Source organism: Oncorhynchus mykiss, chromosome 3 (genome assembly GCF_057628025.1).
Source record: "Oncorhynchus mykiss isolate SJ-2025 chromosome 3, ASM5762802v1, whole genome shotgun sequence".
In the NCBI taxonomy this organism is placed as follows: domain Eukaryota; kingdom Metazoa; phylum Chordata; class Actinopteri; order Salmoniformes; family Salmonidae; genus Oncorhynchus; species Oncorhynchus mykiss.
This window is the reverse complement of record NC_143024.1, coordinates 37,002,751-37,027,011: the sequence shown is the minus strand read 5'-3', so window position 1 is coordinate 37,027,011 and position 24,261 is coordinate 37,002,751. Positions and strand designations below refer to the sequence as shown.

The 24,261-nt window shown below is 42.5% G+C and overlaps 1 protein-coding gene across 1 annotated transcript in view; it reads left to right on the top strand.

Annotated features, from left to right (window-relative positions):
• Nucleotides 1–3,086: 3,086 nt before the first annotated feature.
• znf385d (zinc finger protein 385D) overlaps nucleotides 3,087–24,261 on the top strand; it is a 46,971-nt gene continuing 25,796 nt past the window's right edge. Inside the window, exons 1-2 of the mRNA XM_036973300.2 lie at nucleotides 3,087–4,131; nucleotides 13,092–13,237. Of these exons, the coding sequence (XP_036829195.1) occupies nucleotides 4,110–4,131; nucleotides 13,092–13,237 (168 nt within the window). The 5' untranslated portion in view covers nucleotides 3,087–4,109. The remainder of the gene's footprint in view (nucleotides 4,132–13,091; nucleotides 13,238–24,261) is intronic.

The window sequence follows — 24,261 nt, the reverse complement described above, 5'->3', positions numbered from 1 at the left end:
CACAATAGTGTACTTAAGCAATAAGCCCCGAGAAGGTGTGGTATATTGGCCATAAATCACAAACACCCAAGATACTTTATTGCTATTATAAATTGGTTACCAACGTAATTAGACCAGTAAAAAATATGTTTTTGCCATACCCGTGGTATATGGTCTGATATACCACGGCTTTCAGCCAATTCAGAGCTCAACCCACCCAGTTTATAATATGGTATAAATACTATAGCATTCACTGCAGTGTTTTTGCAGAAAAAAACTGTTGATGTGCCCTTGAGCAAGGCACGTATTCACTCCTGTAAATCGCTCTGAATTAGAGTGTCTGCTAAATTACTTTTTTTTTTATGTACTATAGTGTTTTTGCGGACTGTACTTTACAGTAGTATTTACTGTAGTGTTCTTGCGGACTGTACTTTACAGTAGTATTTACTGTAGTGTTCTTGCGGACATTACTGTAGTATTTACTATGGTGTTTTTGCTTTATTATCTTTGACATAGAAGTGGAGGCTTTCTCCTTCAGGAAACCAGTGGAGAAATACTAAGAGAGCTCATTTTCTATAACCTGTAGGTAGGTAGGACTGGGGTCTGAATGGATAGTTCAGAGCTTCTGCTCTGTCTATAACTTGTAGGTAGGTAGGACTGGGGTCTGAATGGATAGTTCAGAGCTTATGCTCTTTTCTATAACCTGTAGGTAGGTAGGACTGGGGTCTGAATCGATAGTTCAGAGCTTCTGCTCTGTCTATAACTTGTAGGGAACACAACAATGTTGTATACTTGGCATGTAGGAGAAGAATGGGCAGGGTATATGCAAATGAAAAACTTTAGTATATACTATGGTTAAAGTGTAGTGTTTCTGTGGACTGTAGTGTTTTTGCAGACATTACTGTAGGTTTCTACTGTGTACTACAACATTCTATAGTAAGTACTACACAGGATTGAGGGATACTACAGTGTGAAGTATAGTATTCTACAGTATACTTACTACAGTTTACTATAGAATTCTATAGTAAGTGCTGTAGTATTCTATAGTAAACTGTAGTATTTGTTCATGTGCGTCTCTCTCTCTCTCTCTCCTGGCTCTTTCCCAGACAGGCTTTGAAAAGCCGGGGAGTCTGCCTGTTGATCAGATAGCCATATAACTAATGGAAAGCGTCATGAAAGTGACAGCCAGATTAATGAAGTAGCCCAGGCTGCACTTGCATGTGGTGCAGTGGTGCTCCTACGGGCTGCATCGCTGCTTTAACCGCTATTCATGGTGACAAATAATACACCATCCCGCCACTGACACCTGCGAGTCAAGGTTAAAAACACATTCGCCCAGCCACCACAGCCACTGCCAGTGAAAGAGAGAGAGAGAGAGAGAGAGAGAGAGAGAGAGAGAGAGAGAGAGAGAGAGAGAGAGAGAGAATGACCAAGAGAGGAGGGAGAGAAGGAGAGGCTGCCGTTTCAGATATGGAATAAACGTCTTTACTGGAAGTGGGCTCGGGGGTTGGGCGAGACAGAATGGGAATTCAGGATTAATTGAAAACATCTGTGCGGCGCGAGATGGCCGCCATAGCTGAGCCTGAGGGGATAGGAGGAGAGGAATCACAACACTTCAGAACATTGATTTCTTTTTGGGTCTTAAGGAGACAGTTATGATGTCACTAACTGCTGGGCTGGCTATCTCGGGGTGTGTGTGGACAGACATCACTCTAATCAGGACTGTCTCATTTGTAGTCGATAGCTGTGGCCAGGCTTTGGAGTGGTCAATGCTGCTGTCTGACCTTCAGAGGCATTACAGTGAACCAATCAAAGTGATTGTGTGAAAACAGAGCCAAGGGCGGTGGAGGTTAAGTGGGTGGATGCTGACACACACACACACACACACACACACATATATATATATATATATATATATATGTGTATATATATATATATATATATATATATATATATATATATATATATATATATATATATATATATATATATACAGGCGAACCATTGTTGTGCATCACAAAAGATAGTTGATATTTATGGGTAACAGCGACCAGCCGTCTCTGTGTGGCCGGTGGCTGTCCCTTGTACATGGTGTTGTGTTGTGGTGTGTTGTGTTGTGTTGTGGTGTTTTGTGTTGTGTTGTGGTGTGTTGTGATGTGGTGTGTTGTGTTGTGTTGTGTTGTGGTGTGTTGTGCCTGAGGAGCCACCAGAAAGAGACAGAGAAGAGCAGTGGCGCTCACACCAACAGCACAGCACTGATATCAGCCCAGCTCCAGGAGTCAGATTACAGACAGTGAGAGAGAGAGAAATAGAGAGGGAGAGAGAGCATGGAGAGAAAGATGGAGAGAGAGGTAGAGAGAGATGGAGAGAGATGGAGAGAGATGGAGTGAGAGGTAAAGAGAGCATGAGAGAGAGGTAGAGAGAGATGGAGAGAGATGGAGTGAGAGGTAAAGAGAGCATGAGAGAGAGAGAGATGGAGAGAGATGAAGTGAGAGCATGAGAGAGAGCATGAGAGAGAGAGATGGAGAGAGATGGAGTGAGAGGTAGAGAGAGATGGAGAGAGAGAGAGATGGAGTGAGAGGGAGAGAGAGCATGAGAGAGATGTAGAGAGAGATGGAGAGAGAGGTAGATAGAGAGAGAGGTAGAGAGAGAGAGAGAGAGGTAGAGAGAGATGGAGAGAGGTAGAGAGAGATGGAGAGAGAGGTAGAGAGAGATGGAGAGAGAGGTAGAGAGAGATGGAGAGAGAGGTAGAGAGAGATGGAGAGAGAGGTAGCGAGAGATTGAGTGAGAGAGGTAGAGAGAGCATGAGAGAGAGGTAGAGAGAGCATGGCGAGAGAGGTAGAGAGAGCATGAGAGAGATGTAGAGAGAGCATGAGAGAGAGGTAGAGAGAGCATGATGAGAGAGGTAGAGAGAGCATGAGAGAGAGGTAGAGAGAGCATGAGAGAGGTAGAGAGAGCATGGCGAGAGAAGTAGAGAGAGCATGAGAGAGAGGTAGAGAGAGCATGAGAGCGAGCATTAGAGAGAGCATGAGAGAGAGGTAAAGAGAGCATGAGAGAGATGTAGAGAGAGCATGAGAGAGAGGTAGAGAGAGCATGGCGAGAGAGGTAGAGAGAGCATGAGAGAGCGGTAGAGAGAGCATGGAGAGAGAGGTAGAGAGAGCATGAGAGAGCGGTAGAGAGAGCATGGAGAGAGAGGTAGAGAGAGCATGGCGAGAGAGGTAGGAGAGGCAGATTAAAAGCGAGTAACAAGGGAAGAATAAAGGGAGTAAGAAAACAGACAGAGAAAGAGAGAACAGAGGAAGATAGGTAGTTAAAGAAAGAAGTAAAGAATGAAAGATATTCAAAGGAGAGAAAAAGGGAAAGGGAAAGGGGGAAGGGAGGGAAAGATATATAGAAAGTGTGAGGCGACGGGGAGAGTTTTACACATTTAACAAAGAAGAGACGGACAGAGAAGAAACCCAGAGAGAGAGAGAGAGAGAGAGAGGAGCAAAAGATCAGAAGAGAAGCTGTAGCTGGAAAATGTAGATTGACACCTTGGAGAGAAGAGAAGCACGCAGAGGGACCAGCACTCAAGTAGAGTAGAGAGGAGAGTGTACAGGAGGAGGGGAGGAGAAAAGAGGGGAGGAGAGACCGGCAGAACCAGCAAGGAGGGAGGGAGAGAGAGAGAAGTGTGTGGAGAGAGAGAGTGTGGTGTGTGGAGAGAAAGAGAGAGAGAGAACAGTGTGTAGAGAGAGCAGTGTGTCAAGAGAGAGGGAGCAAGAGAGAGTGGGAGAGAGCAAAGTGTGTAGAGAGAGGGAGAGAGAGAGAGAGAGAGAGAGAGACAGAGAGAGAGAGAGAGAGAGAGAGACGTGTGTGGAGAGAAAGAGAGAGAGAGCAGTGTGTAGAGAGAAAGAGAGTGAGAGACGAAGGAGGGGGACACAGACCACTGTTAAAGGAGGGTGCCGGCTGTGAACGGTAACGGCTGCAGACAAGACACGCAGACAGAGAGACGGACTCCAGCGCTGCACACACACACACAAACACGCGTAAAGAGTGTGTGAGACATGCCCAGGCTGCTGCCCATGGACACACACACACACAACCTGGCAGGGCATCCGAGAGGACATACAGACCCCTATGTCTAAGGAGTCATGGAGAGCAGCATGTTTTTCGGTGAGTTGATGTGTGTGCGTGTGTTTGTGTGTTTGTGTGGTATTAGCAGTACATACATCATCGTCAGAGATGGAGCGGATGGTTTGGTTAACGTAAAAGGAAGGAAAGTGTGAGGTTCACATAAGCCCTAGGCACTATGTCTATCCCCCCTAGCCATTATCCATCCTGCCAGACTAGATCCATGTGTGGGGTTGAAAGTCCAAGGTTCGGATTTCATCTCACATGTTTTATAGAGTCTCTCCGATGTGTTTATAGCGAAGGAATTCAAAGAAGGACAAAATTAGCTCACTGTCGGCTTTGAGAGCCACTTGATATGCTGTGTAGAATAGTTCGAGAAATGAAAGATTTTGACTTGTTCCATTAGATTTGTGTTTGATGAGAGGCTTAGACAGACTTAAAGCAGGAGTGCTTTCCTTTCAAGTGCTCTTCACATCGCTGGCTTACATTCTCACGTTAATTACACAGATTCTTCCGCAGCAAAGCTTCGGAAAAGGGCCCTGTCTTTTTTGTGGGATTAAAATCATCTCAAATTACACTGCAGCCTTATAGAGTGAGATTCTGACATTATACGGTGTTCATTATAGGTCATGCTCATGACAAGACTTGTAATGCATTATAACTGCATTATAATGCATTACACCTGCAGGCTTTAAGTAAAGTGTCACAGAGAGTTTTTGTTTTGGAGCCAGGTGACATTGTGAGTAGACTGTTAATGTGTCCTTTAGGAAAGAGGTTATGATGTAGGATGCGTGTCAGGTGTGATATACTAGCTCTCAAGACCTGTGACTGTTGGTTGCCTGGCAGGTGTTCATGTATTAGCTCTCAAAAACCTGTGACTGTTGGTTGCCTGGCAGGTGTTCATGTATTACCTCTCAGAGACCTGTGACTGTTGGTTGCCTGGCAGGTGTTCATGTATTAGCTCTCAGAGACCTGTGACTGTTGGTTGCCTGGCAGGTGTTCATGTATTAGCTCTCAGAGACCTGTGACTGTTGGTTGCCTGGCAGATGTTCATGTATTAGCTCTCAGAGACCTGTGACTGTTGGTTGCCTGGCAGGTGTTCATGTATTAGCTCTCAGGGACCTGTGACTGTTGGTTGCCTGGCAGGTGTTCATGTATTAGCTCTCAGAGACCTGTGACTGTTGGTTGCCTGGCAGGTGTCCATGTATTAGCTCTCAGAGACCTGTGACTGTTGGTTGCCTGGCAGGTGTCCATGTATTAGCTCTCAGAGACCTGTGACTGTTGGTTGCCTGGCAGGTGTCCATGTATTAGCTCTCAGAGACCTGTGACTGTTGGTTGCCTGGCAGGTGTCCATGTATTAGCTCTCAGGGACCTGTGACTGTTGGTTGCCTGGCAGGTGTTCATGTATTAGCTCTCAGGGACCTGTGACTGTTGGTTGCCTGGCAGGTGTTCATGTATTAGCTCTCAGAGACCTGTGACTGTTGGTTGCCTGGCAGATGTTCATGTATTAGCTCTCAGAGACCTGTGACTGTTGGTTGCCTGGCAGGTGTTCATGTATTAGCTCTCAGAGACCTGTGACTGTTGGTTGCCTGGCAGATGTTCATGTATTAGCTCTCAGGGACCTGTGACTGTTGGTTGCCTGGCAGATGTTCATCCACAGGACTATTTTTGTTGTTGTATTTTATTCAGATCTGTTGCTGAAAGCAGCAGCTACTCTTGCTGGGGTCCACACAAAACATGAAACCTGACATATAACAGAATATCAATAGAAAAGAATAGCTCAAGAACTGAGCTACACACTTTGATAAGGAAAAGAATAGACCCAAAGAAAGGTCCTACTGACAGTTACACACATTACTGACAGTTACCCACATTACTGACAGTTACACACATTACTGACAGTTACCCACATTACTGACAGTTATCCACATTACTGGCAGTTACCCACATTACTGACAGTTATCCACATTACTGGCAGTTACCCACATTACTGACAGTTACACACATTACTGACAGTTACCCACATTACTGACAGTTATCCACATTACTGACAGTTACCCACATTACTGACAGTTACACACATTACTGACAGTTACCCACATTACTGACAGTTACACACATTACTGACAGTTACCCACATTACTGACAGTTACCCACATTACTGACAGTTACACACATTACTGACAGGTACCCACATTACTGACAGTTACACACATTACTGACAGTTACCCACATTACTGACAGTTACCCACATTACTGACAGTTACACACATTACTGACAGGTACCCACATTACTCGCAGTTACCCACATTACTGACAGTTACACACATTACTGACAGGTACCCACATTACTGACAGTTACACACATTACTGACAGTTACCCACATTACTGACAGTTACCCACATTACTGACAGTTACACACATTACTGACAGTTACCCACATTACTGACAGGTACCCACATTACTGACAGTTACACACATTACTGACAGTTACCCACATTACTGACAGGTACCCACATTACTGACAGTTACACACATTACTGACAGTTACACACATTACTGACAGGTACCCACATTACTGACAGTTACACACATTACTGACAATTACCCACATTACTGACAGTTACACACATTACTGTCAGTTACACACATTACTGACAGTTACACACATTACTGACAGTTACCCACATTACTGACAGGTACCCACATTACTGACAGTTACACACATTACTGACAGTTACCCACATTACTGACAGGTACCCACATTACTGACAGTTACACACATTACTGACAGTTACACACATTACTGACAGGTACCCACATTACTGACAGGTACACACATTACTGACAATTACCCACATTACTGACAGTTACACACATTACTGTCAGTTACACACATTACTGACAGGTACACACATTACTGACAGGTACCCACATTACTTGCAGTTACCCACATTACTGACAGTTACACACACATCAGTACATATACATATGCCTAAAAGCCTAAGTGTTGTGCGTGTTGTTTTATTTGCTTGCTTGAATAATTTGATTGAAGGGAGTTTATGGCTCTATGTAATACTGTGTGTTGCCTTGAATTCATTCTGGATTTGGGGACTGTGAAGAGACCCCTGGTGGCATGTCTGGAGGGGTAAGTATTTCTGTCAGATCTGTATGTAAGTTGATTATACTGACCATTTGGAATTTTCTACACAATAATATTTCACAAAAACAAGAATTGATGCAGTCAATCTCTTCTGTACTGATATGAATACTGTTGACATTAGCCCTCTGTGTACATTGAAGGGCAAGGAGTGTTGATGTAGTGGGGACGTGACTGGTCTGGTGTCGTTGGTTTGTGGAGTCACCTTCCTGGTTCTGGCTCAGCCTCATGACTCATCAGCTTTAGCCAACACACAGACCCACCTGGTGACGGGTAGCCCTAGTGATGATAAGGTGGTGAAACTCTATTTTGTCACTTTTGTCAAATGTACGAGAAGTGCATTGTGAATAAAATAATGGGATTATTTTGTTTTTGTACCAATGTCTAATGCCGTCATCGCATAATGGAGGAAATGGGAGGAAGGAATCTTGTTAGGTTTTGGTTGTGGAGAACGTGCGTTTCTTAAGCATTTGTGGATGAAGATATTAATATAGTTTGCATAATATGTTAGACTCTAAAGAAGATAAATTAGCTTGTTGTGTCAGTGATAGAATACTTGGAGTTTGTGGTTTTCCTCAAAGACGTTTTTGCTTTAAAACTTTTTTAAATACGCATTTTGAATAATATAAATTCTCATGTCACATAGTACTTCTACAAATTCCTATGAATTTGATCCCTTACAATTTCCGATGGGGAAAAAAATAAACAAAAATCAAGGGGGAAAATACCCCTGTCCCCTACACAAATAACCCTCCTCATGAACCAAATGGATGAAGAAGGCCAGAGGAAGGACAGTAACTCAGCAGGAGTAATGTGTGAGCTGTAATCATACGAGGGATTAGTGTTGAATTGGACGTATCTGGTGTGTCTGGCCTGGCGGTTGGAGTTTAAGAGCACGTCAACGTCTCATTGGTTAACCTCAGATTACAGAGCACAGGGGAAGTAATTGTTGGATCAAACTCTGTGAGACAGCTGTGTTTATTAGAGGTTACACCGCGACAGTCATGACAACAGAGTGGGTTACGCTGGGAGGGTGGGGTTCTGGTGTTAGCCAGGCTACTCGAGTCTGAGCCCGGAGCTAAATGCGGAGAGCATAGTGAAATGGATACAAACATGTAGCCTAGGGGTACATTGGCATAAATCTGTTTTCTAACTGATCAATCTTCAAATGTTATTGATTAATAAGAGATTTGTATGTTTCTACGTGCTTTGTTGTTTTTGTAAATGGGGTGAAACCACTGTAACCTCTGCATCTTAATTACAGTGATTGATCCTGAGTGTCGTTTTAGGGTCATGGAATACAGTCATACAGCCCATGAGAACACAATGCTGTGAAACACATCTGAATAGACATCACGGGATATGAATGTTTTTCACACGCAGTTGAACTCATATTTCCCAATAATTGGATTTATATTTGCTCCGTGAAATAGTAGACTGTTGCTTCGTAGATTCTATATTCCATGACAGCAGTTTTATGGCTGTGTGGAATCTCGGGCCAATTGGACAGATCTTATCGGAGAGCAGTCGGGATCAAGACCAGGAGAGGCGGAGGTGGGAGAGAGCAGTGGAAGACGATTAATTATTCACGTTAGTCTGTGTCCTTCAGACATCTTAACTCTCACTCGACACACTGCCGCAGGATTTTAGTCCCAGATAAAGACATTTTTAAGAGGGCCGATGTGCAAGGCGCCCACACGCACAGACATGCATGAAAAGACGCGTGACGCACAAGACATTGACAGGTACACATTAAACAAACTTACGAGGACACGTTTACATGCATTTACGAGCAGCACACGTCTATTTTACATGTGTTTCAAAGAACACCCTTGCACACTCCCCATAGGAGAACCCTTTGGTTCCAGGTAGCAAATAATTTTGGGGTTAAATGTAGGACCCTTTTCAGAAAGAGTTCTACCTGGAATCAAAAAGGGTTCTACCTGGAACCAAAAAGGGTTCTCCAATGATGACAGCTGTAGAACCCTTTTTTCTAAAAGTGCACTATCCACAGCTAGAGAGTCTCATACCTAGAGACAGGACTTACTCAAGTCTACAAGCTCCACTCTTAATACTACAATGAGCCATGAGCCAATTTAACGTTCAGGTCAGGGACTTGAAACACTAGCCTTACACGAGGCAATGTTAAAAGATGGAAAGTCTCCTTGTGTGTTCGTGCATGTTGGGAGATCAGTGTTGCTTTGTTATCCTTCGGAACGAAGGAAAATGTGAAAATGAACGCATGAGATTAAAGAGTCTTGTCTCAGTACTCCATCCTGAAATGGGGAAATTGTTTTTTGAGTTACTGCACTCTGTTAGCGGAGACTAAAAGATTGGCTAAAATATTGACCTACAGTTGAATTCTGAGGTTTTACATACAGCTTACCCAAATACATTTGAACTCAGTTTTTCACAATTCCTGACATTTAAGCCTAGTAAAAATTCCATGTCTTAGGTCAGTAGGATCACCACTTTATTTTAAGAATGTGAAATTTCAGAATATTAGTAGAGAGAATGATTTCTTTCAGCTTTTATTTATTTCATCACATTCCCAGTTGGTCAGAAGTTTACATACAATTAATTAGTATTTGGTAGCATTGCCTTTAAATTGCTTAACTTGGGTCAAACGTTTTGGGTAGCCTTCCATAAGCTTCCCACAATAAGGTGTATGGTGTAAATGAGTCAGGTTTGTAGGCCTCCTTGCTCACACATGCTTTTTCAGTTCTACCCACAAATGTTCTATAGGATTGAGGTCAGACTTTGTGATGGCCACTCCAATACCTTGACATTGTTGTCCTTAAGCCATTTTGCTACAACTTTGGAAGTATGCTTGGGGTCATTGTCCATTTGGAAGACCAATTTGCGACCAAGCTTTAACTTCCTGACTGATGTCTTGAGATGTTGCTTCAATATATCCACATAATTTTCCTCGCTCATGATCTATTTTGTGAAGTACACCAGTCCCTCCTGCAGCAAAGCGCCCCACAACACCCCCATGCTTCACGGTTGGGATGGTGTTGTTCGCCTTGCAAGCCTCCCCCTTTTTCCTCCAAACATAATGATGGTCATTATGGCCAAACAGTTCTATTTTTGTTTCATCAGACCAGAGGACATTTATCCAAAAAGTACGATCATTTGTCCCCATGTGCAGTTGCAAACTGTAGTCTGGCTTTTTTATGGCAGTTTTGGAGCAGTGGCTTCTTCCTTGCTGAGCGGCCTTTCAGGTTATGTTGATATATGACTCGTTTTACTGTGGATATAGAAACTTTTGTACCTGTTTCCTCCAGCATCTTCACAAGGTTCTTTGCTGTTGTCCTGAGATAGATTTGCCCTTTTCGCACCAAAGTAAGATAAACTCTAGAAGACAGAATGCGTCTCCTTCCTGAGCGGTATGATGGCTGCGTGGTTCCATGGTGTTTATACTTGCGTACTATTGTTTGTACAGATGAACATGGTACCTTCAGTCGTTTGGAAATTGCTCCCAAGGATGAACCAGACTTGTGGAGGTCTACAATGTTTTTTTCTGAGTTCTTGGCTGATTTATTTTTATTTTCCTATGATGTCAAGCAAAGAGGAACTTCTTTTGAAGGTAGGCCTTGAAATACATCCACAGGTACACCTGCAATTGACTCAAATGATGTGAATTAGCCTACCAGAAGCTTCTAACGCCCAACATCTGGAATTTTCCAAGCTGTTTAAAGGCACAGTCAACTTCACAGTAAACTTCTGACCCACTGGAATTGTGATACAGTGAATTATAAGTGAAATAATCTGTCTGTAAACAATTGTTGGAAAAATTACTTGATTCAAGCACAAAGAAGATGTCCTAACTGACTTCCCAAAACTCTAGTTTGTTAACAAGAAATTTGTGGAGTGGTTGAAAAACGAGTTTTAATGACTCCAACCTAAGTGTATGTAAACTTCCGACTTCAACTGTATGTATTTTGTTCGCTTTTTGTCATTCAGTAGAGCTGAGATGCTGGACTCCTATGTGCATTCTGGTAAGTGCAAACATGTACTGTATAACAATTCCATCACAACCAGATACATTCCCTCTTTTTTTCTATGGACACGTTTATATTTGAAAAACCACCCAATGGATACTGTAGCTCACTGCTCACTCCTCAACCAGAGTACAGTTCTGGTTGTTTGAATTGGCTGTTTTGACTGCACGTTACATTTCTGGTCGGCAATCTGGCTTGTCGGCAGCGTGTTTCCAGGGTGACGTCAGGCAACATGTCAGTGGAGGATCCTGCAGGGATGATGGCTGCAGAAGGACATGCTTTGTTAAAGGAGAACTGGGACGCGTCTCCGCATGAGCATCGGCATTTGCTGCTTTCCAACAGATGGCAGCGCTCCTCTGAGCGGAGGGAAAAAAATACGTTTGGTTTCCCTCCCTCTCTCTCTCCCTCTTTCTTTTTTACAACTGCTTCTTTTTATTCAGCCTTACCATCGCCTGGGGACTTGATGTGGCAAACATAGTTTTTATTTGCCTCAAACCGGTGTTTTGATATGGTATCTGCGCTTTTAGTCATGCTGGCTCCGAGTTCGTCATGTTGTTAAATGTGCTGTGTTAAAAGTCATCCCTGGTTCTAATTAATGGGTACGGAATGGCTTTCTTTAATTCCTAATGTTTTGGAAAGCTGCTATCTAATCCTCCGGTGTTGAAGAAAGGCTCTGCTGGTTGTAATTGTTGGCTTATAAAGCCCGCTCTGGCTTGTTTTATGTAGATGACAATACAATTATTTACATCGGTTTTTCCAGGGAGTTTTGCACCCCTTGCTATTGAATCTTCTTAGTTATGGATCTGTCTGGCATGGTTCACTCATTTCACATTTGTAATTTAAAGGATGGTTTCAGCATTAGGACATTAGGACTATGCAGAAATCTCTCCACTATTTCCTGGTTGCTAAAATTCAAAAAGTTTGCCTAATTTCAGTTTATCTGACAAACAAGGAACTATAGTGGAGAGAAGTATTGTACCATCTTAACCGCTGTGAAATATAGTTTCAATACCCCAAAATATAGTATTTTCATCTGTTTGAAGCTGGTGTACAAAACTGAAGTAGAAGATGCAAAAACAAATCTTAGAAATCATAGAAATAGCACACAGAACATATCTGCCGCTTTTTAGGCTTGGTTTCAATAAGAATGACAGATTTATAACATACACTTCTATGTGAATTTGGTCGGGTCACCCAAAAAGTTACACATATTGATTGCAGCTTTAAACAGTGCTTATGAGAAGGATTATTATATAGTCAAATAGAACTGGGTACCACTGACATGGCATTCCCATGATCCAATTAACATCATACTGTATTTGTCTCTGTAGGCTATGTCTCAATTGTCTCAATTTATCTACAACTTGTTCAGACTCAGTCTAGAGGTCTTGTTTTCATTAGCAGAGAGGTCATCATAGTCAGGGAAGGCAGAACAATATCAGATTTTTTAAACCTTTATATAACTAGCCAAGTCAGTTAAGAACAAATTCTTATTTAAAATGACGGCTTACCCCAGCCAAACCCCTGACAACTGTGCAGCACCCTGTGGGACTCCCAATTACGGCCAGATGTGATACAGCCTGGATTCGAACCAGGGACTGTAGTGACGCCTCTTGCACTAAGATGCAGTGCCTTAGACCGCTGGGCCAAAATACACTCGGGAGCCCCCCAGATACAAGTGCCCTCATATTTCATCTTATTTGAATCTGAATTTTTGGGGTGGTTTGGTCTTTGAGACGTTTTACAGTTTGCTCATAATATCATAATCCTTTTTAACCGAGAACCACCACAGCACAGACCATCTAACATGGCATATTCTCTTTCTTCTCCTCTACAGGTAATGCATGTCAAAATGGCCTCCTGCCGACGCTGATACGTCCTGCTCTGCCCACCATCCAGCAGTCTCTGGGCATGAAGCAGTTCCAGCTCCCGTTTCCCCTGGATACGGCCTCAGCAGTCAGCCTTTTCCCCGGCTTCGGCACGGTAAGTCCCGGGTCATGTGATAAGGGTCAGCTCAGGGCATTACAATCCTGGTTAGGTCTGGCTAAGGTCATAAAGTATGGTATCTGATATCGTTGGTGTAATGGTTTCGATTTAGTATGATGACAGTCATGTCAGAGGGCATGTGATTTGTCTGTTGAAGTGTGAGCCACTTTCAAACATTTGACCATACATTTCCAATACTTTCAGCTGCTGATGTAAACAATGATTTAGGACAGTCGTAAATGTGTGCACTAAACCAGAGCAGGCAGTCAACCGGGGTCATTTAAAAGAATATATTGGGATTGGGACTAGTTAAATACGTTGCATGTGAACAGACTTCCCACATATCCAATGTGCACTTATTGTAGAAGTTGACTGTATTCTCTTGCACTGTTTTCTTTGTACGCAGATATAAATGATAGGCAAATACTGTATGTGGCCTCATCAGGTTTGAATTCAGCAAATGTGACAGATAAAAAGTCTACGGCTTGAGCTTTTTGCCTTTGAATTACAGGGGATAGCTCAATTTAAAGCCTGCTTCAAACAGAACCATAAATATGGAGCACAGCTGCAGGAAAACAGAGGAGACAAGTGGGGACATCATCACGGAACAAGGCTTGGATAGTCCAGTTGAAAGCCAGATAGTATCAGGAATGGATTTCAAGAGAAAGTTCAAGTCTTGCCTCCATTCCTCTTCTCACCTTCTAATCTGCATTTAACAGACCTTTCGGCAAATAATGAGTTCACTTTCCGTGATTTGGGAAGCCTCCAAATCACGGGAAGCTGATACTGGATTAACATGGGGTAATTACCTCTCCCATAGGCTATTTTCTCTCTCTCTCCATCTCTCTCTCTCACATGCTCTCTCTCTCTCTCTCTCTCTCTCTCTCTCTCTCTCTCTCCTTTCTCTGTGCCCTTGACGTTTAATCACTGGCAGAATGAATAAGGTGATTGTAAAAGCTAGCGTTGGAACGATCAACAGTGCTATAAAAGTGTTTATGCGCGAGTTATTGTTCCATGTTTGGTTATGCTGCTTACACTTGCGTATCATTGTATTGGTTTGGTTTCAGGGACATAACAAAGTGGTGATGTCTGTTTCTTGCATGTGGGATGGAGCTCTTTTTTTATGTGTGTGTGTCCATTTGAAAGGATCCATGGTTAGTTGTGTGTGAAGAGGTTTCACAGCATTGTTGTGAGTGGGATCAATTCAATGTTTTGAATTCAAACACTCAAACTCAATTGGAAACTCAATGCCTTGTTGATTTAATTTGAGTTCAAATCGTGACGTTTCAACCGTCAATGCCCTTCATCAGAAAGAAGGGATCAATTCCATCAAATGATTGATGAAGTGGGTCAATAACATGTGTGGTAATCCTGCGTTATTTTCCAGTGTAGATACAGAGGCATTAGGTATTATTAAATGTACTATACAAGGTTTAGCTAAAGCTTCTTACCATTATGAGCTATTGGAAAGGTCGCTGTTCTATCAGATATGAGGTCAGTTTTGCTAATGCGCCTCTAAGGCACAATAAACATTTATGCACTCTGATTCGCAATATACAAAATAATTATATAGACTACGATGATGACTACAGTTTTCCGTTAATCTACTCCGGTGTAATAAAGTGTCAGAGTTCTGGCGTGATATTCAGCAGACACGTTTCCCACCTTCTTTCCAGAGCCGGGGAGTCACTTGCATGACCACACCTGCATCTGATGAGATAGATTCCAAGTCTCCTTGCAGCTCTCAGCCAATGATGTTTTGTAATACAGAATGTGACTGGATATGTCTTGCCAGAAAGGATAGCAGGGAACTTTTCTCAATGTTTTGTTGTACTCCCCCTTGGTTGCTATTCCTTCTTCCTGGGGTGCGATACTTCTTATAAAATAGAAATGTGTCATTATGTAATGTGTATATATAATATATAATGTAATAAACATGTTTTTTTACTAATTTGCTCTATAAAAGCTGTGCAACCCCCCTCCCCCCCCCCCGTTCAATTCTTTGCATATTACATTCTGGGCATTATGCTGCAGTATTTCATGTTAGAAGGAATTGGTTTGTAGAATCTCCTCTTCACATTTCTTAGAAAACATTAGGTTTATTTGTCAGGATGAGAAAGAAAGTTTTTGTAGACAAAGGAACAACAGTGCAGGAAGGCCGTTCGCGGCTAAGGTGAAACCAACCGTGAAATAGGTGTAGAACTTTAGATTACAGCAACTCTGCAGTAGTGATATTGAGATGACCAGAGTGAAAGAACAGAAACAAACCAAATAAAAAGAATGAGAGCTCAACACTCAGCACAGGCAGGTGTTGGTTTGGGGGTGTAATGAAAGGAGTGAATGGGAAAAGTCGTTTTCAGTTAAGGGGGCTTTCTTCTCCCCTGAAAATACCATTTATCTTTCTAGGGGCCTACATTTGTCTTCAAGAAACAATACAAACTCTATTTCCTCTGTAGAGTAATCAGGAATGTGAGTTATTGATTCCTTCTCACCGGTTTGTACGATGGAAAATTGCTTTGTAGTTCCGGACTGAGAATGACACATGGGTTTCAGCCCGGAGTCCCTCAAGCATCACAACCCATTTCAACCCCCCCTCTAAAAGTCAGTTATTCTATCAATACCCGTAATGGAAATGTAGGTTTCGAATGCACTTGCGTATAAGCATACAGCTTTGTCTGTTTTTTCTTTGGATGATAAATGATAGCGGAGGAGCGCTGCGTGATTTGAAAAAAAGAACAAAGGGCCAGAGACTATTTGCAGATTTTTTATTTGATTTACGCAAGTCTCGTAACAGCTAATGGATTCTACAAATTGTCTTCCCAGAAGGATAGCAGCTGAACCACCAAAGAGGAGAACACAGTGGGGATATGGACCACCCTTGTGGTGCGCCCTTGCAAATTACACCTGACGTAAAAACGCAATAGAGACTATCTGATTAATGCAATGGTTGCTATCAGTTAGCACTCTGTACTTTTTAAACTCTTCCCCTAACAGTTGCTTTACGTGGCCGGCACTCTCTTAATGGTTTCTCCCACGATAACATTTCACTCTCCTGGGTAGCGGCCTGCAAAGCTCTCTCAGTAGGAATGCAGAGATAAACTGTGGAGCTAAAGCCATTTTTTTATGGGGATGCTATGTGCCAGCAGCTTGCCTGGCAAAGTATTGTCAATACTTGTGCACGTATATTTTGTAGTGCTTTCTCTCATCTCAAGATTTGCAGTAAGCCCTCTCCAAAGTAGAATATTTACAAAATTGATTTAGATGGGACAGTTATATATGTTGTAAAATGTTGTGTGAAAAGTTGACAATAAATCATACTGTACTAGATATGTTACAGTGCATTCAAGGGTCTATGTAGCCCCAAAGTCTATGATATACAGATTGATTTATACTGGATCAACCAATGAACCCTTGAGTTTAAAATCTTTCATAAGAAGGAAACATGATTCTGTTGCATTATTAGTTGCTCTCAAAGTGGGCCAAGATTAATAAGAAAAAGTGACAATGTATTAACCTTAAACTGTTCATCTGGCAATTTTAAGACGTTCGCCTGTTTTCTGTATATTACTCAACTGCTCTTTCTCACACCCCTGGTAGAGGCATCTGTCCATTGTGGGGATGTGTGCGTGAGGTTCAGGTCTGCACGGTTCCATGTTTCACTGCTAAACCAGAAACAGCTGGCGAGTCAACCTAGCAGTTTGCACCTGCAGCACCGATTGTTCCCTAATGAAAAGCACACTTGCCATGTACGGTCCCCGGGGAAAGATTTAGTGGAAGAAAGATCTTCGCACCGAGACAAGGTTGACTCAGTGGATTTACAAGACTGACAAACTTTCAAGACTACATCATTGTTTAGATTGTTAGCCTAGAGCGGCTAGAGGGCTGAACGTTCCTACCGTAGAAGATCTTTTGTGGTGTTTTGCCACACCCTACTTTGAGCTGGGATTCTGTGAACATTTCTACTTCCCTTCCGCTGTGCTTGTGAAAGGTTTATGATATGTATATAAGTCTTCCTCCACGCTTGTCCACCTGAGACTCCTGAAACATCCTCTGATTTGTACACAAACTACAATTTCTAGAGCCCAGTAGTATTACAAACTTCAAAAGATATAATTCCTTGCATTCACATTTTTGTGTCATATCACTTCGGGCCAGGGCCGGCCCTAACCTTTTGGGGGCCTTTGCCATGGAGCTGAGAGAAGATTTTGCAATTATAGCACATTTCATGCAATTCTACTCGTTTTGCCATCAGGTGGAGGGACAAATGTGCAGTTTTACAGATCATTTCCTGCAGTTCTACATATTTTACCATGACTTATGCCATGTTGATATGATATCTGAGTGAGAGTGACTAACAAAATCAATTGGGGCCTGTCACGCTAAACAATGTCCCCCAGACAAAAAAGTGTCGTCGTCCCCTGCATCACAATGGGATTCGATAAACTATGAGCGTCCGTTGCTATATCAATGGTATGATGACCTAATGCTTCATTTTTTTTAAGATCATTACCGCCTAAATGGCGTTATTTTCGGCACGCTATACAAACAAAGTTGATTTCCACAAGACAATCGCCGTTTAAACTTGTTTTGTTTAGCCAATAAGATGTAAACATTACTTCTAGCTACTTTTGTGTACCTTGTTAACATTATATTAATATTATTTCAGTAGTCCTCTATTATGATAAAATATAGATATATATCTATCTCACATAGTTCAATAGTACACCCTTGTGGTTGAATATATATATGTAGCTATTGTAGGTCCTAGGATACAACAATGAATAATGTAGAACAAATAAATACCATCAAGGGATACCTTACAATTTATAACAACAAACACCTTGTGAAACAGCTGCGAAAACCAACCTGGCCATTTTTAAGATTTAAATATAAAAATGCTGATATTTTTTGGGTACAGCTGTCATTCATTTATTTTCACCACATTTTTTGGAACACTCACATGGCAGTCATAGACTGAAATAGTGAATTCTGGTGTGTGGAATAGAGAGGAGGTGGGTGCTGTGTGGGTGGGAGGTTCTGCCTGTCACTTGTTCTCAACAGGCATCCAGTCTCAGAAGGGGGACTTGAAAAGGGAGACTACAAAGTCCAGGCACTGAGTGTTTGCAGTGCTAGTGTTTTGAGTTCATCTGTGTATCTCACATATTATGTGCCCAGTATGATGGAGCAAGAAAACTTTCTTAGCAGGTAATGACAACGGTAGCTGTAGATGTAATGAAAAGTTGTAGGGTGGTTGGTAATGAAGGACATCAGCTGGATCCACGTCTGGGCGTTAGGCAGAACCCCTAGGTCCTGGAGAACAGGAGCAGAGTAAAAGGAACAGAGGAGACAGAGACATAAACAAGCAAACACACAGGTTACATTTAATGTGATGGATTAGTGTAGTGTTACAAATGGAAGATATGTAATCTTTAACCCTTTTTGAAGGTATGTTCTACCTCAAGCTGGTTCCCCGCCTGCTCAGAGCACAGAGAATCAGACTGATACAAACTAAATGGCTCTGTTGGTTGAGATACCTCCTGGGTATTGATAATCGATTGCCCTAAAGTCATTTGGAGAGGTAAATTAAGGAGTGACATTTTTATAAGCTTTCTCAAATGTCAAGCAAAGCTTAACATATTTTGTCTCATGGGCTTCGCCCGAAGTGTAGGGCGTCAGGGCTTTCAGTGGTCGACCGTCCATCCACTCCAACTGGAGAAGATTGCTGGCTTCCGCCGAGTTAACCCTAGGAAGACGAAGACAAAATAATCCGTGTTGGGGAAACTACAACTTCAGGTTGTTTTGTGTGCAAATGCAACTAGTTATTATCTGAGATGTTTATATTCACCTTAACAGATGGTGACCCCAGCTAGGAGCGAAAGAGCAGCGAGGTTTCCCAGGTCTCGCCAGTCCTTTCGTCCTTCTACCAAACCAAGTCATTTACCCGGATGTCGAAGCACTTGGTCCCCTTCCTGAATCTCCTCCAGTTGCTCTCCTTCTGTTTCTCCTGCACTTTGTCGATGTACAGTCTGACCTTGATTGATAATATAAATAAATGCAATTATGTTTCATATTATTTCAAATAAATTTCTTACATATCTTTTGGAGGGCCAGAAAATAAATGAACAGCGGACAATAATTTTTACCTGGTCAAAAACCACCACATCCTTCTCAGCCCGTGCCTGAAGGTGGTCCTCGAAAGCTTTCTGAACTGGTTCGACAACTTTCACCACATCAGGTGGGGTTTCTGTGATCTGAAAGGACGTTATACAAACATATCAATAGACAAACAACACTAAGTCAATCACACATTTGAAAGACTACAGTATATGCAATTATTGGATATACAGTACAATTGCATTGTTTACTTCAGTCTGCTGCAGCTCCCGTCCGCATATCAGGCGATTGGCGAGTACTCTGTGGAGGCCTGGACGCTGCTGTTGTGTGCAAAGAGAATGACCTTCAGGTTGTCCTCTCACCGTTCCTGGTACCCGTCAAGGGACTTGCCCATGGCAGTCTTGAGGGTCTGGTTGGTCCGTTCATCCATAACCTGAAGGAGGGGGTAGGAAAAGGACATCTATTGACAATGTAAAATATTGAAATATGTCTTATGTACCATAAAATAAAATAAATAAAAAAACAGAATAAAACCAATTACATCCGTACCTTGTTTCACTCAAGATGGCCTCAGGAGAACTGTGGGTGTTGAAGATGTCCATCACCTTGGGAGGTGGCCTCGCCAGTCTTGTCCTTGATTGGCATCATACAAAACAAAAATCAATTTTAGGTTCCAAGCTCCCTTTTTAATAGGTTACAGAAGAAAATTTAGAATTTAAAGCACATTCTCTTCCTTTACTGACCTCAATGGATATTGCTTCCACCCACTTGGTAAAGTGACAGACACTAGCGGTTGCCATTCCTGGATTTAGTGAAGGGTCCGATGAAGTCCACCCCTAACATTTTAAAGTGTTAGAGAGAAGATTATTTTATTCTTACCCGTATCTGTGTCATGCAGTATGCAGATTTTCATATTTGTAAGGATACTAACACACATGCACACACACACACACACATACACACACACAGACACATTCTAAAATAAATAAAGCAACCATTACAAAACAACTTATCAGGGCAAAAATGGTATTGTTACACTTACCGATCATGGTGAAACAACTTTGATGGGCTTCAACTCTGGCGCCACAGTCTTCACCCTCTCAAACTTAACTTCTGGCAGGCTAGACAAGTACTGACCTTTTAGCACAAAGTCACATTGAAACACCGTGTGCTCTCTGATATGACATTCGTTGAAATCACAATCATTTCAGATATAATAGAATGTGATTGATAAACAAAAGGTTATTTCACTTTCCAAGCTGTCCACATCCTTGACAAGCCCACGCCAGAAGAAGCGTAGGTTTATTTTGGCAATCATGCGCTTCATTCTGAATTGGCCAAATGCTTTCGGTCAGCACAGCCTCCTTAATAAAAAAGAACCCTCCTGTGTGGCTGGCCATTCTTCCCTCGTAGGTACATGTAATTGCCTAACAAGTTGGAAGAGAAGAGTTGTTGAAATAGTGATGTCTAAGTCAATTTGCAGTGCTGTCTTTCTCTGTTTCTCTCTCCATCTCTCTCTCTCTGTCTTCCACTCTTTCCCTCTCTCACTTTCATCCTTTCTTTAAAATGCCCCCCCCCCCCTCTGTCTGTCTGTCTGTCTGTATGTACTGTATATGTCTGTCTAGCAAAGACACATAGTTAAGTGCAGTTGGAATTATCATAATTGCTCACACCTATCTATTTGATTGATCCGGGTTAATTATAGCTAGATACCTCAATATGACAGACATATAACTAACTACATGTATTGCTAGCAACATGTACAGTAGATGACCAACTAGCTAGACGGAGCATGATTGTTGAAAAATGGTTATCTAACAGAAGTAAACTGCTTAACATTACTCTGAATTATGAATTTGTGAATTTCTCTGCCCCCTACAAAACGTGCTTCTCTTGTCAAGATCAGTGGTGCCTTCATGGTATTTTGCTTGGTTTGAAAAATTAATTGGTAACTTGGCCAGGATTACTATAAATTTAGATAGTCTTCCCAGCTAATTTACCAATCTAAAAAACATTAGCTGACATGGGCAAACAAAACGGTCACTGAGTTTATCAAGAAGTGGATAGGAGATATTGTACCCACTGTGACTATTCAAACCTACCCTAACCAGAAACTGTGGATAGATTGCAGCATTCGCATAAAACTGAAAGCACGAAACACTGTATTTAACCATGGCAAGGTGTAGGGGAATATCGCAGAATACAAACAGAGTAGTCGTTCCCTCCGCAAGGCAATCAAACAGGCAAAATGTCAATATCGAGATAAAGTGGAGTCGCAATTCAACGGCTCAGACACAAGACGTAAGTGGCAGGGTCTACAGACAATCACGGACTACAAAAGGAAAACCAGCCATGTCGCGGACACCGACGTCTTGCTGCCAGACAAGCTAAACACGTTCTTTGCCCGCTTTGAGGACAACTCAGTGCCACCGATGCGGCCAGCTACCAAGGAATGTGGGCTCTCCTTCTCCGTGGCTGATGTGAGTAAAACATTTAAACGTGTTAACCCTCGCAAGGCTGCCGGCCCAGACGGCATCCCTAGTCACATTCTCAGAGCATGCACAGACCAGCTGGCTGGTGTGTTTACGGACATATTAAATCTCTCCCTATCCCAGTCTGCTGTCCCCACATGCTTCAAGATGGCCATGTTTATTCCTGTACCCAAGAATGCAAAGGGGTAACTGAACTAAATGACTATCGCCCCGTAGCACTCACTTCTGTCAACATGAAATTCTTTGAGAGACTAGTCAAGGAACATAGTATCTCCACCTTACCTGTCACTCTACCTGTCACTCTACATTGAGTTGTGCATGGCCCACAAAGGTGCGTGCTCAGCCCCCTCCTGTACTCCCTGTTCACCCATGACTGTGTGGCCATGCACAACTCAATCATCAAGTTTGCAGACGACACAACAGTAGTAGGCTTGATTACCAACAACGATGAGACAGCCTACAGGGAGGAGATGAGGGCTCTCGGAGAGTGTGGTGTCAGGAAAATGACCTCTCACTCAACGTCAACAAAACAAAGGAGATGATCGTTGACTTCAGGAAACAGCAGAGGGAGCACCCCCTATCAACAGCAGTGGAGAAAGTGAAACGTTTTAAGTTCCTCTGCATACACATCACTAACAAACTGAAACGGTCCACAATGCCTCTTCAACCTCAGAAGGCTGAAGAAATGTGGCTTGTCGCCTAAAAACCCACAAACTTTTTATGCAGAATTGAGACCGTCCTGTCGGGCTGTATCACCGCCTGGTACGGCAACTGTACCACCCACAACCACAGGGCTCTCCAGAGGGTTGTGCGGTCTGCATAACGCATCACCGGGGGCAAACTACCTGCCCTCCAGGACACCTATAGCACCCGATGTCACAGGAAGGCCAAAAAGATCATCAAGGACAACAACCACCCGAGCCACTGATTGTTCACCCCGTTATTATCCAAAAGGCAAGTACAGGTGCATCAAAGCTGGGACCGAGAGACTGAAAACAGCTTCTGTCTCAAGGCCATCAGACTGTTAAACAGCCATCACTAGCACAGAGAGGCTGATGCTTATACAGTATACAGAATTGAAATCATTGGCCACTTTAATAAATGGAACACTAGTCACTTTTCATAATGCCACTTTAATAATGTTTACATATCTTGCATTACTCATCTCATATATGTATATACTGTATTCTATACTATCTATTGCATCTTAACCTGTGTCGCTCTGACATTGCTCATCCATATATTTATACATTCTTATTCCATTCCTTACTTAGATGTGTGTGTATTAGGTTTTTGTTGTGGAATTGTTAGATATTACTTGTTAGATATTGCTGCACTGTCAGAACTAGAAGCACAAGCATTTCGCTACATTCACTACAACATCTGCTAACCATGTGTATGTAACCAATACATTTGATTTGACTGTCAGTAAGAAAAGGGAAAACTGCTGCTGCACCACCAAATGTAGAAATGGTGTATTCTACTATTCTCAACAGTAAGTTCACAAAAAAACATTTAGAAAATGTTGGTCGGGGCCTAGGAAAGAGTTTTCCAAAATCGGTCCTGGGGCCCCCTCTGGGTGCACATTTAGGTTTTTGTCCTAGCTCTATACAGCTGATTAAAATAACCAACTCATCATCAAGCTTGGATTATTTGAATTAGATGTATAGTACTAGTCAAGTCAAACTTTATTTGTCACATGCGCCGAATACAACAAGTGTAGACTTTACCGTGAAATGCTTACTTACAAGCCCTTAACCAACAGTGCAGTTCAAGAATAAGACTATATTTACCAAGTAGGCTAAAATAAAAAGACACACAATAAGAATAACAATAACAAGGCTATATACAGGGGGCACCAGTACCGAGTCAGTGTGCAGGGGGTACAGGCTAGTTGAGGTAATCTGTACATGTAGGTGGGGGCGAAGTGATTATGCATAGGTAACAAACAACAGCGAGTAGCAGCAATGTACAAAAGAGGGAGACTTTTGGCTTGGGGGTAGAAGCTGTTGAGGAGCCTTTTGGTCCTAGACTTGGCGCTCCGGTACCGCTTGTCGTGCGGTAGCAGAGAAAACAATCTATAACTTGGGTGGCTGGAGTCTCTGACAATTTTATGGGCTTTCCTCTGACACTGGATGGCAGGAAGCTTGGCCCCAGTGATGTACTGGGCCTTACACACTACCCTCTGTAGCGCCTTACGGTCAGATGCCGAGCAGTTGCCATACCAGGCGGCGATGCAACTAATCAGGATGCTCTCGATGGTGCAGCTGTAGAACCGTTTGAGGATCTGGGGACCCATGCCAAATCTTTTCAGTCTCCTGAGGGGGAAAAGGTTTTGTTGTGCTCTCTTTCCCGACTGTCTTGATATGTTTGGACCATGATAGTTCGTTGGTGATGTGGACCCCAAGGAACTTG